Raw genomic sequence first — 15,062 nt, 5'->3', positions numbered from 1 at the left:
CCAAACTTTTATGCTCTGTTTTCCTTTTAAAACTGAATGCTTTTAACAGCACCCAAGTCACCTCTTGAATGCTTTGCTGCTTAGAAATTTCTTCTGCCAGATACCTTAAATCATCTCTCTCAAGTCCAAAGTTCCACAAATCTCTAGGGCAGGGGCAAAATGCTGCCAGTCTCTTTGCTAAAACATAACAAGAATCACCTTTGCTCCAGTTTCCAACAAGTTTTTCATTTCTATCTGAGACCACCTCAGCCTGCACTTTATTGTCCATATCACTATCGCATTTTGGGCAAAGCCATTCAAGCCTGTAGGGGTCTAAACTTGCCTACATTTTCCTGTCTTCTTCTGAGCCCTCCAAACTGCTCCAATCTCTGCCTGCTACCCAGTTCCAAAGTCGCTTCCACATTTTTGGGTATCTTTTCAGCAGTGCCCCACTCCTGGTACCAATTTACTGTATTAGTTTGTTTTCATGCTGCTGATAAAGACATACCCAAGACTGAGCAATTTACAAAAGAAAGAGGTGTAATTGGACTTACAGTTCCACGTGGTTGGGAAAGCCTCACAATCATGGCTTCAAAGGCAAGGAGAAGCAAGTCATGTCTTACATGGATGGCAGCAGGCAAAGAGAGCTTGTGCACGAAAACTCCCCCTTATAATAACCGTCAGATCTCATGAGACTTACTATCACGAGAATAGCATGGGAAAGACCTGCCCCCATGATTCAATTACCTCCCACTGGGTCCCTCCCACAATACATGGGAATTCAAGATGAGATTTGGGTGAGGATGTAGCCAAACCATATCACATATATATTAAATACTTATTAACTGACCCATATTATGTTGAAAAGAGAGTGAGAGAAAGAGAACCACCACTTGTATTTACTTCAAATGACAAACATTCTGAGTAAAGAATCTGTTTGTTTCTGTCCTATTACTTGCTTCTTACTGTTTACGTTACGGTTTCTCTGGTCACTAAAGACTTCTTTTTGGCTGCTCATGGACATGATAATATGGTTTTGCCACTTTCATCCCCATTTTATTTCACTTAAAGCACAGAATTAGAAAATATTTTGTTAGAGAGCTACTAAACTGAAAAGCTTACTTTGCTGTGCCAATAGAGATATTTAAAAGGGTATATTAACAATCAGTAAAAATCAAACAAAAGTGATAAAAAGTAACATTTAAAAAAAGTTAGATGTGTATAAATTCCTTATATCACTATTGCAGGAAAAAGTGAATTTATTCAGAACAATTAGAAGGACAGTATTATTTTATTTTTTTGAGACAGGGTCTTGCTCTGTTGCCCAGGCTGGAATGCAGTGGCACAATCTCCACTCACTGCAGCCTCGATCTCCCAGGCTCAAGCGATCCTCCCACATCAGCCTCCCAAGTAGCAGGGTCTATAGGTGCATGCCACCACAACAGGCCAATTATTGTACTTTTTTGTAGAGAGGGGATAGGGGGTCCCGCCATGTTGCCCAGGCTGGTTTCAAACTCCTGAGCTCAAAGGATCTGCTCACCTCAGCCTCCCAAAGTGCTGGGATTACAGGTGTGAGCCATGGTGCCTGGCCCAATTTTAACTTTTCTTTATACACCTTGTGTGTAAAGAAAACAATACAAAGCAATAGATACTTGTCTGCAAACTTGAAGAACATACCTGTATTTGTCTAGCTGGTTTACTGGGAAGAGTAAAACTCTCAAATTTTTAATTGGGTTTCCTTAGGTATTACTAAGAATCCAATCAAATCTGAACATCCTTTATTCCCAATGAGTTTAAAAGGGAAGTCAGTATTTCACACACTTCTCTACAGAGAAAATGTCAAGAATAAATCAAATATAATAAAGTATGTTTATTCACATACATACTTTTTTTTTCTTTTTTTGAGACAGGGTCTTCTTGCTCTGTCACCCAGGCTGGAATGCAGTGGCCTGATCAGAGTTCACTGCAGCCTTGACTTTCTGGGCTCAAGTCTCAGCCTCTGGAGTAGCTGGGACTACAGGTGTGTGCCACCACGCCAGGCTAATTCTTTTACTTTTTTGTAGAGATGGGATCTCCCTATGTTGCTCTGGTGGGTCTTGAACTCTTGGCCTCCAGTGATCCTCCAGCCTTAGCCTCCCCAAAATGCTGGGATTATAGGTGTGAGCCACCGCACCCAGCCCTCACATCATACTTTTTTTTTTTTAAATAAAGCTTTTATACTTGGAAAAATGTAAAAAGTTTTTCCTCCATCACTTGGTTCTACTCTATGTTCTTTCAATTAGGTAAATTTTATTTTTGTGTTCTTTAAACAAATTAAACAAAATGTTGGCTTAAGAACAGCTTTTAGTAAAATCCTTAAAACATATTCCAAAACCTGCGTGCTCAGAATTATTCACACTGAAGCATAAATGTATTTAATGACAGTGCATTTATGTATTTGACAGTGATAACTTCCTCAGATATATTTACGGAAACAATGAACCTGAGATCTGGTTTTCAGATCAACACTATCACCAATTTAGCTGTTGATTCTGATAAGTCACTTGAATTTTCAGGTCTCAGTTTTTTTATCTGTAAAATTTGGCAGGGGTGGCTGAGATGACTTTTAAATTCTCTCTTACGTAAAAAACTATGATTTCAAGGTAGTTTTATTCACTTAAGCTTTCTAATTTCTCTTGGTTCCCTGAATCTACATATTCCATCTAAGAAACAGTTAACAACATTTTGCTAAATGCAGGAGATTATTTTAACTTTTTGAATATTTATTCCCCAAATGTAAAAGAATATAAAGATATAGAAATCGCCTATGTGCCATTTCTTCTTGTGTCTCTATGAAGAATCTCAGACTTAATAATGCCCGCAGCAAAACAAAATAAAAACAAGCAGCAATGACAGAAAATCCCAGAAACAAAAAACAACCTCTGTTCTTTCCTACATTGGCAAATTGCCCCATCTTCTGTCCAGGTACTCAAGTCCTAGAAATCACTCTTGATTTCTCCCTTTCTCACTTTCCCAATCCAATCCATCACTCCAAATACTTTCTAAGTTCCTCCTCCTTCCACACTACCATAAATTAATCCAAGTTACCATTATGTTGTGACTGGACAATCATAAAAGTCTTTCAATTAGTCTCAATGCTTCCCTTCTTAACTCTTAATTTCCATGCTTCTCAACTCCTTTTCCATGCAGCTCCAAGAGTGATGTTTTTAGAATCCAAATCAGATCATGTCACTTCTTGCCTTCAACAACTTCTCACTACTTTAAGATGATTCATGAGGCTATCATCAACACTTTTGTTTGTTTCTTGAACTTTATCACACAATACTCCCTGTTCACAGTATCTTGCATACCCTGGTTTCCTTTCTGAATTTCTACCAAATCCCTTGCCCTCTCAGGGCTTTACAATTACTACACTTTTTTTTTTTTTTTTTTTTGAGACAGGGTCTCACTGTTATCTAGGCTGGAGTGCAGTGGTGTGATGGCTCACTGCAGCCTAGAACTCCTGGGCTCAAGTGATCCTCCCACCTCAGCCTCCAGAGTAGCTGGGATTACAGACACGTGCCACCATAATGGCTCATTTTTTATTTGGTAGAGACAGAGTCTTGCTGTGTTGCCCAGGCTGGTCTCAAACTCCTGGCCTCAAGCAGCCCTTGAGCCTTGGCATCCCAAAGTTCTGGGATTACAGATGTTAGCCACCACACTTAGCTCAATTACTCTACTTCTATAAGGAATATTCTTCCTCTTCTCTTAGCTGGCTCATTCTCATTTTCCAGACCTCAGCTTAAATAACATCCACAGAGAGAACTTTCTTCACCCTCAAATACACTCCATTATTATACATCATCTTCTTTATTCCCTTGATGTCAGTCATCACAATCTATAAATATCTTTTCTGTAGTATTTACTTGTTTATTATCTACCTCCTCCTGTGAAAGCCTCACAAGGATAGAGACTTCTTGCTCATTCTTTCCCCTATAATCCCCATCACAGGCAGTGCCCCCTAAACATAGTTGGTTCAATCAATATGTGTGGATTTAATTGTAGTATGTATACACCAAAGAATACAAAGACATAGAGTGAGAATTTCCTGGCATTTACTCATTATTTCATATCTTCTCAGTACATACATTTTGTAAGTACAATCATTACTATAAAAATATGTGACCTATATCCTCAAAGGGAGAGAACAATAATTTGTGGTGTTAAAAAGGAAGTTTTCACACTCAAAGAGATTAGAAGTCAGGGATGTAAATCATGAGCAGCAACATATTTTTCTAAGTCTGAAATACTGGCCATTCTGATCTGCATGATTATGAAGGCTTTTTTTTTCCATTTCTATTAAATATACTGCTTTTAATTTTGCCAAGTTCTATTTTAATTTCCTGGAGCAGGGAAATGGTAATAGACATACCTACATTGTGTTAGTTGTTGTCTGTTTTCAGACAAGGTCTTGCTCTGTCACCCAGGCTGGAGTGTGGTAGCACAATCATGTCTCCCTGCAGCCTTGAACTCCCAGGCTTGTGTCATCCTACCTCAGCCTCCTGAGTAGCAGGACTACAGAAGTGCTCCATCATGCACAGCTAAATTTATTTTTTGTAGAGATGCGATCTTGCTATGACGCCCAGGCTAATCTTGCACTCCTGGGCTCAAGTGATCCTCTCACCTTAGCCTCTGAAAATGTTAGGATCACAGCTGTGAGCCACCACATGCAGACCCTACATTGTTTTTCAAGATAAAGTTAAAATGTATTTATGAAGTCTACTAGGAAAGAAAATTAAATTCTAATGCTTACATTTCCCCCTATAATTTTGCCAACAGTGAATTTCTATTATGTACCTTAGACATAATCGAATGTTTTCAGCATTCAAATAAAAAAGCTCATGAATATCGTTTCTAAAACTCAAAACGCAATTTATTCACCTTCCAGATTCAGGCAAAATCCCTGAAAGACTAGATATAAAAGCAAAAGCTATAACATATTACATAAGTAAAATCACAAAAATGAGTCATGAAGAAAAAGCCACCATGACTGTTAAGTGCACACATATCAAAAGAGAAGCATGCAATTTGCAATTTTGTGACATTATATTCAGGTTTAAAAATCTGCATTTAGGTGGGAAAATTTCAAGGTGTATGTACATTTACACTTGTAATGCCAGATCAGGAAAAGTAAATGAATTAAATCTTTCATTTCCCAAAGCACTAGTACCAAGGACACAGCATAAAATAAGGTTATGGCCCAGCATTTGATGGACACAGTTTTTGGTGTGCCTGCTGATACTAGTATTAATTTCTGTAGTCCAACAGATTTCTCACATTAGTTAAAATTGTTCAATAATTCTACTTTTTCAAAAACCCTTTATCTAATAAAGGCTCCATAAATGGCAATACATTTCCTAAAGAAATTACTAAAGCTTTCTTTACTCCCTATATTTTTATATTTCTGTATCATTTTATTAGCAAAAGACTGAATATCTTTAGTTTATACACAAATCATAGTCATTTAACTCAATTATTTCCATAAAAGTTACTTAAAGTGACTTTTACATAGCATTTAGATAATAATGTATGTAATTTATTGTTCCAATTTATTACTCCAATTGTTCAAGATCAAAAGGTTTTATAAATATTTTAAATATAAAAGGTGTTTTTGTACCAAACTATTTCATACTTAAATTATGCTAGACTATATATATATATGTGTGTATATATATATATGTGTGTGTGTGTGAGAGCAAATGTATATATAGTTATTTAGAATTTAATCTGAACTGATGACAGCATAGTTTCTCAAAGGGTAAAAACATTTTACTCAGCAGGAAAAATGTAAATTATTCACTCTTTTTTTTTTTTTTTTTTTTTTTGAGACAGAGTCTCACTCCGTCATCTAGGCTGGAGTACAGTGCTGTGATCTTAAATCACTGCCTCCTGGGTTCAAGCAATTCTCATGCCCCAGCCTCCCAAAGCTGGAATTACAGGTATATGCCACCATGCCTGGCTAGTTTTGTTTTGTTTTGTTTTCTTTTCTTTTTAAAAAGTAGAGATGGGGTTTCACCATGTTGACCAGACTGCTCTTGAACTCCTGACCTCAAGTGATCCACCTGCCTCGCCCTCCCAAAATGATGGGATTACAAGCGTGAGCCACTATGCCTGGCCCTGAATTATTCACTTTTATGTAGCATTTATTTTTCATATTTCCTCACCACCAAGGAAAATGCACCCTACTTGTAGCAAGGAAAAGGCTGATTAAAAGCTGAGAAAGTTCTCAGTACTTCAACTTGGTTACAAATAAGAAAATTTTAAAAATGTAAACAAAACCCTATTAAAAAGAGCAGAGGATAATATGTGTTGATAGGGTTTCAATAAGCAGACTGGAAATCTTATGTTTCACATATCTAAACTTTGACTTTAACAGGTGAAATGAGAGTGGTAAAGGTAAGGGGAAAAAACAGATTTAGACAAAAAATGTTTTTAAACCCCCAACTAGGCCTCTATAATTAGACTTTTCCCACCCTACCTAAGTCCTCTTAATGAGGAAAGGAAAATTCTAAAGCCATTCAGACTTCTGACTCAGAGAATGGGGGTGGGGTTTGGGGGGAAGGCAACCATATATGACTTCTTATTGAACCCAAGAAAAATCATCTAATATTTTTGCCACGTGCAATACTCTCTCACAGGTTGCCTCTACTTTCATATCTATAAAATTAAGAACAATTACTCGAAATTACTATTTCATGTCTTCCCTAAGACATTAGCTTTTTATAACATAGTATTTGGAAAGTAATCAAGCATGGGGAAAAAAGCAGTAATATGTGTTCTTTGTCCTACAATTTTAAGGTAAACTTTATAGAATCTTGGATTTCCAAACACCATTTAATAAAAGAGGGATTTAAATTTAATACCAAGTACAAAAATGGAAAGATCATAGTTTCTCAAAGTGTAAACTATCTGAAGAGATAGAGTACTTTACATTGCTTAAATAAACCTGGTGCAGTGCTACGCAAAAACCAGCCAAACTGATAATAAACTATCTGAGTACTGTCTCTCACTTCACAATATAATTTCGTTCTCTCTGCCACAGTCACTATTTACCACACCACACCCGGCCTCCTGTAATGGCTTCCTGATATCTCTGCCTCACATCTCTGTCCATTCCAATTAGACTATATGATGCTACAAAACTGAAAATATCAATTTCTTCAAGTTACTTTCAGAGGCTCCTTCCTGTCCACATATCAAAGTCAAAATAATTCCTTAGCCTACAGACATTTTAAGCACACTATACATTAATGGATGCACAATCAAGATCTCTACCATAGCATACCTATATTACTATTTGGCTATTTTAAAAAATTGTATCTTCATGATTTACATGTCCTACAGCCCCAATTCTGAACTTTCCTCCAAAACCACAAACTTCCTACCATCATTTTGCTGTTGACTTTTATTAACAGATGAGCCTGACATCTACCTTACTGGGAAGACAGAACTATACCCAGAAATACACTTTTGAGTGCCCTCTTTACTACTTAAAGGTTATTTTATACTTTCATTTATCTTCTGTCTTTTATTCTCTATGGCAGAAATGTCCTTTCTCATTTTAATATCAACCTGTTTACTTGAGTTCATAATTTCACTTTTTTTGGTCTATAATATTTCCCTATCAGTTATTCCCTTTCTACGAAATTTACTCTGCTTTTGTCCCTAGGTCCTAACCCAACAAATACGAATTCCCACTCCGTAAATCTTATTTTAGGGCTGTTAGGTTTTTGTTGATTTTTTTCCATAAAAGTCCAATTTGGAGGGAGAAAAAATTACAGGCAATTTTGTCTTTCACATTAATTGCACAAAGTCATTAAAATTACTGCTGTGAGCTATGCTGTAAAATTTTATGTGTATGCCTGCTGCCCCCACCTCCCACCTCAGGTACTGCTGAAACAACAAGGTCATTTCCCATAGGGAAGAGAATATATATGCTTTCTGGATAGGTGAGGTTTTAAAACTTTTTATTTAGAAGTAATTAGAGGCTCACAAGAAGTTATTTTTTAAAAAAAAAGCACAGAAAGGTCTCGTGTACCCTTTATCCAGCTTCCTCCAATGGTAACATTGCATAACTCTACTACACAATAGCATAACCAGGACACTGACATTGGTACAATGTCAGACCTTATTCATATTTCATCAGTTTTTACATGCATTAGTGTATGTGTATGGGCATGTATGGTTCTAAGCAATTCTAACATATGTACAGATTTGTGTACCACAACTAAAGTGGTATTTTAAAATACTCACTTTCATGCTAGTCAGGTTTCCATCAAACTGATAATGGGCTCAAAAATCAGAGATAAACATGGTTTTTGGTCTCAAGAAATAGAACTTGGATATATCACACAACATAGAGAAAAGGATAAAGTACAATGAATGGAAACCAGAATTGTATTCTGGTTTTAAACTAAACTAGGAAATATATTCAAGTCAAAACTTTTTCAAATTTTTAAACTGAATCCTTTAAGCAAGTTTAACCACCAAAAAACAACACACTCGGGATATACTACCCAAATAAAACTACCTTCTGTAAAGTCCTCAGTATTATTTCCCGGATTCTGTTGAAGATTAGTACAAGAAACAATCACATGGAAAACATCTGGGCAACTTTTGTAGAACCGTCACTAGGTACACTATAATGCCAGTAAATATCCTTACATATTGTAACTAGGTATGTGCACAGAATCATCTAGGGAATTAATGACATCCTGATAAGTCCCTCCTACTATTTTGTCTCAAAAGTTGTTTGATTAAAGAACTAAAATATTCCTTTTTATCATAAAATAAAAATTACAAGGCATATCAAGTTGTTTTTTCACATAGGCTGCCAAGAAGCTCAAGTGAAATCAGTGCTTATACACAGTTAAGCATATTATCCCTGCTTCCCACCAGATTTATCTTTGCCTCTCTTTATATGGCTTGTGGCTTTTATATCTTTATGGAAATACCTTTTGTATGTTACTGTATGTATTACATTGAGTCACACACACTTTTTATATAAATATACTTAATCCACACAAGCTTACTTTACCAAGGAGGAAACTAAAATCAGAAAAATTAAATGACAACTTAGCGAATGGTAGAGCTGGAAATCACATTCATTTGCAATATCCACTTTCTAGGGGTTATATTAAAATTTTATACATTTATAATTCTATTAATTTGTAAACAAATTCTTTTCTAAGCAATGCACTATTTGGTTAATTTCTTAAAAAACAGCTACAGTTAATATTCTTATTAATTTTCATTCTGATAAAAAAACATATTTAGTGTGTGCTCTGTAATTGTCCTCAAGTTGTGTTCCTTTGTTCATTTTATTCTCTCTACCATTTAAAAAGCTCTTTAATGGCATATGCTTGTGTTTAGAGCTTATGATAGTGTTACAAAACAACATCTACTTCAATCTATATTTAGAATGTCTTTATAGTGGAATGCTTTCATGTGATAATAGTCATAACTACTATCTCTAAAAGTAGCAGTAACATATTGTTGTTTATTCTTATACACATGATGTACTTTAATAATAAACTCATAAAACACAACAGATTGATGAAAACTGAAGAATCTTATTTTTACGCTACTTATTGACTGATAATTCTATTTTATTCTAAAACTGAATAACACAGAAAATAGGGTAAATACAAAGACTTGCATGAGACTTTAATAACATATCTAATATAACTCATCAAATAACCTAATTGGTATCACTGAAATAAACATTTATTTTAAATGCTGGATATAAATAGTTCCCTTTTGAATATAACTGTTGCAAATATACTTTGATTACTTTGGCAATTTCAAAGTATGTCTGTATCATATTAATATATACTTTTCTGACCAACTTACATGATAAAATATTGTACAATTATTGGTAACTATTTTTCAGTATTTGCAGTAAGAACTATGATTCCTTCTACACTATTTTTATATAAAGAATTTTTATATTAAAATACTTTATATTAAAATAGTGTAGCACAAGAATCGCCAATATACAAACGGATACATGCATATGTTTCAGCATCCTTCCCATTTATACTTGATGTCAATGAATAAACAATGTTTCACTTCATAAACACTGGCTTTGGCAAGACTGATTACTACCTCATTTTAATATTTACTCATCAGCAAGGAAGAATACAACTTTTTATCTTATGTATGATAGCGTATCATATAAGCTTAAGTGTACATATCTTTCCAATAATAGTACCAGTTATATAATAAGCATTCATTTTATTTCTATAAAGAGGTATATTTGTTTAATTTTAAAACATTTTTATTTGATTTGTACATTATTCTTCCTCGGTGTATAAAAAGGCACAAATATTTAATTTCACGTAATCATTTTCTTCTAGCCTCTACTAATATCTTTTAACCAGTAGATCAAGTAACAATTATTTTCTGACCTCAGGCAGTAATATCCACAAAACAGAACACTAGTCTCAAATCACCAATTTATCCCCAGGAATTATAAATACAGGATGGGAATTTAACATAAAGCTTTTTAAAACTATAAGGCCATTTAAGTATATCAGCAATTTAAAATGTGTACAGTTATATAAACAAATCAATAAAATGAGGAATGCCACAAAGACAGCTATATAAGAACATAATCCTCTTTTTTACAAAACCTTTGAAAAGGAAGTGTAAATAGGCCAAAGGCATGCATTTCTGAAATATAATACTACTGCGCTTTAAAACCACATTCCCTGGTGTATCCCATCAATCGCACATATTTTGATTATTTCTTTCCAAATTGAAATACAACTTTCCTTTCTTCTCTGATCTGAAAGATGTCAAATTTCTCATAAAAAGAGTTATTTTGGCAAAGTAAAAGGGCAGAAGCATTTTAAAATATTGCTTATATCAGAAGTCTGTTCAGATACTTCGAAAGAGAAATCCATAAATGAAGTGCCTTGCAGCTCTCTGGAAGAAAAGAGACCAAGCATTTTAAATGAAAAACGTTCCCAGTCAGTGAGTGATTCTTTCATCTCTATATGCAAGAAGGAGACTGGGATTCAAAAAGTTCATCAGCAACAAAGCTTTACTCCGTCCCATTTAGCAGTGTGCCAGTCTGTTACCTCATGTTAGGATTATATAAGGCCGTTTTCTTCCATTAGGAAAAGTTCCTAAAATGGGCACTGTCAAGGCTGGTAAAACTGAACTCTGACCTAGTTTTTCTCCAAAGATTTCCACGGATTTTATGGTAATTCTTTCTACAGTTGGAGCTCACCTCCTTTCAAATACACTATGCTAACTGAAATACACTAGCAAATGCTTTACTTTTCATGTGTCAAAGTAAAAATCTATAGAACATGTATGAATTTCTCATATTTTTATCTCCAATAGTGAATTCTACACTTGATCTTAGCCAACAGGCCGAGAAGTGATCCAATAGTGAAGTCTTTATACTACTTTCTATTTACATCAACTTTACTATCTACTGTAAGCCTACTATCATCCTGAATAAACCTATGTTAAAAAATTATTCATTTGGAGTACATTAATAAAGTGGAAATCAACTGATTAGCCCCATAGGTAAGTTAGATAAAACACAAATATATGAACTCTTTAGAACATACTTTATTTGAAAGAAAAAGATTCTTTGTATTGATCACAAGGCTATCATGTAGTTTTCTATACTCCTTTTAAAAATGAAGCATTACATTCCCTAGAGTGAAGAAGATTGATGAATTAAAATAGAAGCCACTAAAAACTTGTTTAAAAAGGAAAAATTTCCAGTTGTCACAAAATAAAATGAGAAATGCATTTCAAGTAAATTCCCAAATCAACCACACAACATCACATTTACAAGGCTTTTATATTATTCTTGTAATTCAAGTATAAACACTGTAATTGTCCTGCAATCATTCTAGAAAAATCACAAAGAAATTCATAGAATTTAATTTTGAATAAAAGGGTAAGAAAGCATGCAGTCTATGGAAATTATATGCATATGAAAGCATGGCACAATAAATACATTTTCATCACATGATTTATAGTAAGTAATGAATCACTTCTTACATTTATTCACTTTTAAGACTTCAAACTTCATTTTCCTGAACTAAAGTTTAAAAGTATAAAAATATGGGCTGTATTTACTATGCTTAATCATTTAGCTATGACTTCCATTGAACTAAATGAGGATAAGTTGGTTATAAATATTCATAATAAAATGAAAAAAATTAACTTCATAACTTAAAGGATATCCATAGAACTTTATATTGTATATCCCATAAGATAAAGTAAATAGATATGATAAATACTATAATAATGGACTTCAGTTTCATCAAAAGAATAATCTTGTTAACTAGACATTTATTACCCTAACTTCAAGGTTCTTTAGAATACACAGGAAATAAAATTACTCTATGCCCATAAAAACCAAGGCAATATGAGACAAAATATCACTGTGTGTATTTCTATTTTATTAATAGGAAAAACTCCAGGACAAAAGTTCTCAAAACAGGTAATATTCTCTATGTTCAAACAATGTATAATTCAAGAACAACTAAAATGAACAAGGTTTAAAGAATACTTTTGGTACCCTTAAATTCCAGTAACAAACACAGAAAAGTAAGAATAAAAACAGTAATAATCAGTACTCTCCAAGTACATGCCACTAATCTTTTGACTATTACTCAGCTGAGGTCTAATATATGTTGCTAAAATTAATCATATAAATATATAATAAATGATTCAGTCTTGAAAGTTGATATTATAAACTATGGTGCTTAATAAAAATCCTAAATATGAAAACACAAAATTATAAACATAAAGCAACAGAATTTTGTAAATAAAGCTAATACCCTATGATAAAAAGAACTGGATTGAAGGAGCAGATAAGCAGATTTACAGGCTATATTGGGGACTGAAAACTGAAGTTAAAATTCATATTAAGACATCTATGTCCTCAGATTCATTACTGACATTTCAATACTTATGGCTATTGTAGCTCCTATTTCAGAAAAAGTAAGAAAAGGAGAATAAATGAGGCTAGCTTTACCACTACTGCTATATATGAGTTATAACTATAGTTTCAATCTTTTTTCCTACTTCTTTATCATAAATGAATATATTTATGTCCTTTCTTTCTGGCTTATATGCATAAATCACTTTTTGAAGGACTGCCTATTATAAAAGGGCCATATCTTTTGTGTTATAACAAAATATAACTCATCCGAGTTAAACACTCAATGGGGAAAATAAGCATTAAAAGTTATCCTAGTTATAGAAATAAAACTAAATTCCTAGGAGGCATTACAGGTGAATGATAAAATACATGTTTTGGCTCAGCAAATAAAACTCTAAGGAAAATCAGAATAAGCCTAGTTAAGCTAAATATACTTAAAATTCTTTTCTGTATTTTGTTTATATGTAGAAAGGGGAAGTAGAAATTGTTAACGCTGTTACAATATACCCATACCCCAGTTCTTGCTTTCTTTTTGCCTAGTAGAACAGTATATTATAGAATGTGGTGAGGATGACAATGATATAATGACAAATAGGAATGGAGTCAATGCAAATGTAATGGGCCAATCTAGCTTTTGAGAAGAGAATGGTTTTTATGATTGGTTTTACCGAACTGCAAATAATTAAAAATGTATTTGGACAGACGCAGAAACTTTAAAAAACTGTGTCCATAAGCATTCCCATTCAGAGATAATATTTCAATGAAACCTAATTGAGAAGATGCACATATGTATTTTTTCTAAACTTACAGCCCCAATTTCTTAGAAACTGACTTAATTTCCTCTGAAAATATCATTTGTGATAACAGAGGAAAACATTTCATTTCCTATGATTTCTTTGATAAGAATACAACGACCTGAATCTCCATAAATTCTGCTAAATAAGCAGTGCTGAATCATGCCGGCCCATGTTAGTGTTTTAGCCTAGAAAAGTCACTGCTAACACAAAAGCAGATTAGTCTGAATATCATAATTCTTAAAAATGTATGTGTATTATTGAGATGTCAACACTTACGGCTATCGTAACATATGTTTCCTAGAGCCCTGCCCGTTTGAAGCAGCACTTCCTGGTCTTTGCTATTTAGCAGCTGCACCAGTGGTGAAATCAATCCAGCATCCACACATGGAATTCGCATAAACTCTGAAAATAAGAGACATATTTAATTAAAAATCTAACGATTCACAATTTACATAAATCATCTCCCCTAATAAAATAAATACCTACTTTTAATATGTGGTATTTAAAAGCCACCTTGAAAAGGTGGCTGAATATTTGAAGAGTACATTTCTGTACAAAAGTACCCTGTTACAGCCCTACTAAAAGCTTCATAAAATACACAAAACTGAGTGGGGTCATATTTTTGTTTGCTGACAGTCTCTACCATAAACCAAAGGGATTTTAATTAACTTACATCACAACGAATTTATCACTATCTTCTCATAATAACGATATGCTTTGGAAGCAATATGTGTGATGATGGAAACAATGGCAATGTATTTCTATAACCCTGATAATTAAAGTACTACAGTTATAAACTAAGCCATCATATTGTCTAATTTTTCACTATGTTTTCTAAAAAAGCCTATAAATATAAATATATATATAAATATAAATATATACATATGTATAAAGGTTTCAGTGAACAATTAAAAAATAATATGTCCTTTTTGATTGGTAAGATGTGGTGGAATCATCCTCTTCTTATCTTCACTCCTGTCCTTTATTAAAATCCATTTTATGGCTCACTCATATCTGCTGCTATACCCATACATTTACAGGTCTAAAGAGTCAAATGTTAAGATTTCTTAAATTTCAAACCCATTTTTTCCTTATTTTTATGGTATGCCATTCTTTATGTATTAACTCACCATGATACCACCACAGTCATGATTGGACATAAACTTTTTTTTTTTTTTTCAGTGTCTCATGATGGACCACTACAAAACATAAGGAAGTATGTAACTGATGAAATTTCTCCAATAACCAATAGCTGAATTACCTTTTTGGACATCACAACTCACCATAAGGATGTTCTGGTCAATAAAGTTAGTTAACAAAGAACTAATTTA

General features: G+C 33.7%; 1 protein-coding gene and 1 pseudogene across 8 annotated transcripts in view; both read right to left on the bottom strand.

Moving 5' to 3' along the window:
• Nucleotides 1-15,062, bottom strand: part of RAP1GDS1 (Rap1 GTPase-GDP dissociation stimulator 1) — a 173,473-nt gene that overhangs the window by 73,654 nt on the left and 84,757 nt on the right. For all 8 annotated transcript variants that reach the window (XM_055111644.2, XM_003829915.5, XM_003829916.5 and 5 more), the window contains exon 4: nt 14,008-14,133. In XM_055111644.2, the coding sequence (XP_054967619.1) occupies nt 14,008-14,133 (126 nt within the window). The remainder of the gene's footprint in view (nt 1-14,007; nt 14,134-15,062) is intronic.
• LOC112439775 (U2 spliceosomal RNA) lies at nt 11,255-11,412 on the bottom strand (annotated as a pseudogene).

Source organism: Pan paniscus, chromosome 3 (assembly GCF_029289425.2).
Source record: "Pan paniscus chromosome 3, NHGRI_mPanPan1-v2.0_pri, whole genome shotgun sequence".
Taxonomy (NCBI): domain Eukaryota; kingdom Metazoa; phylum Chordata; class Mammalia; order Primates; family Hominidae; genus Pan; species Pan paniscus.
Note: the sequence above shows the minus strand (reverse complement) of the source record. Positions and strands in the feature narration are given on the sequence as shown.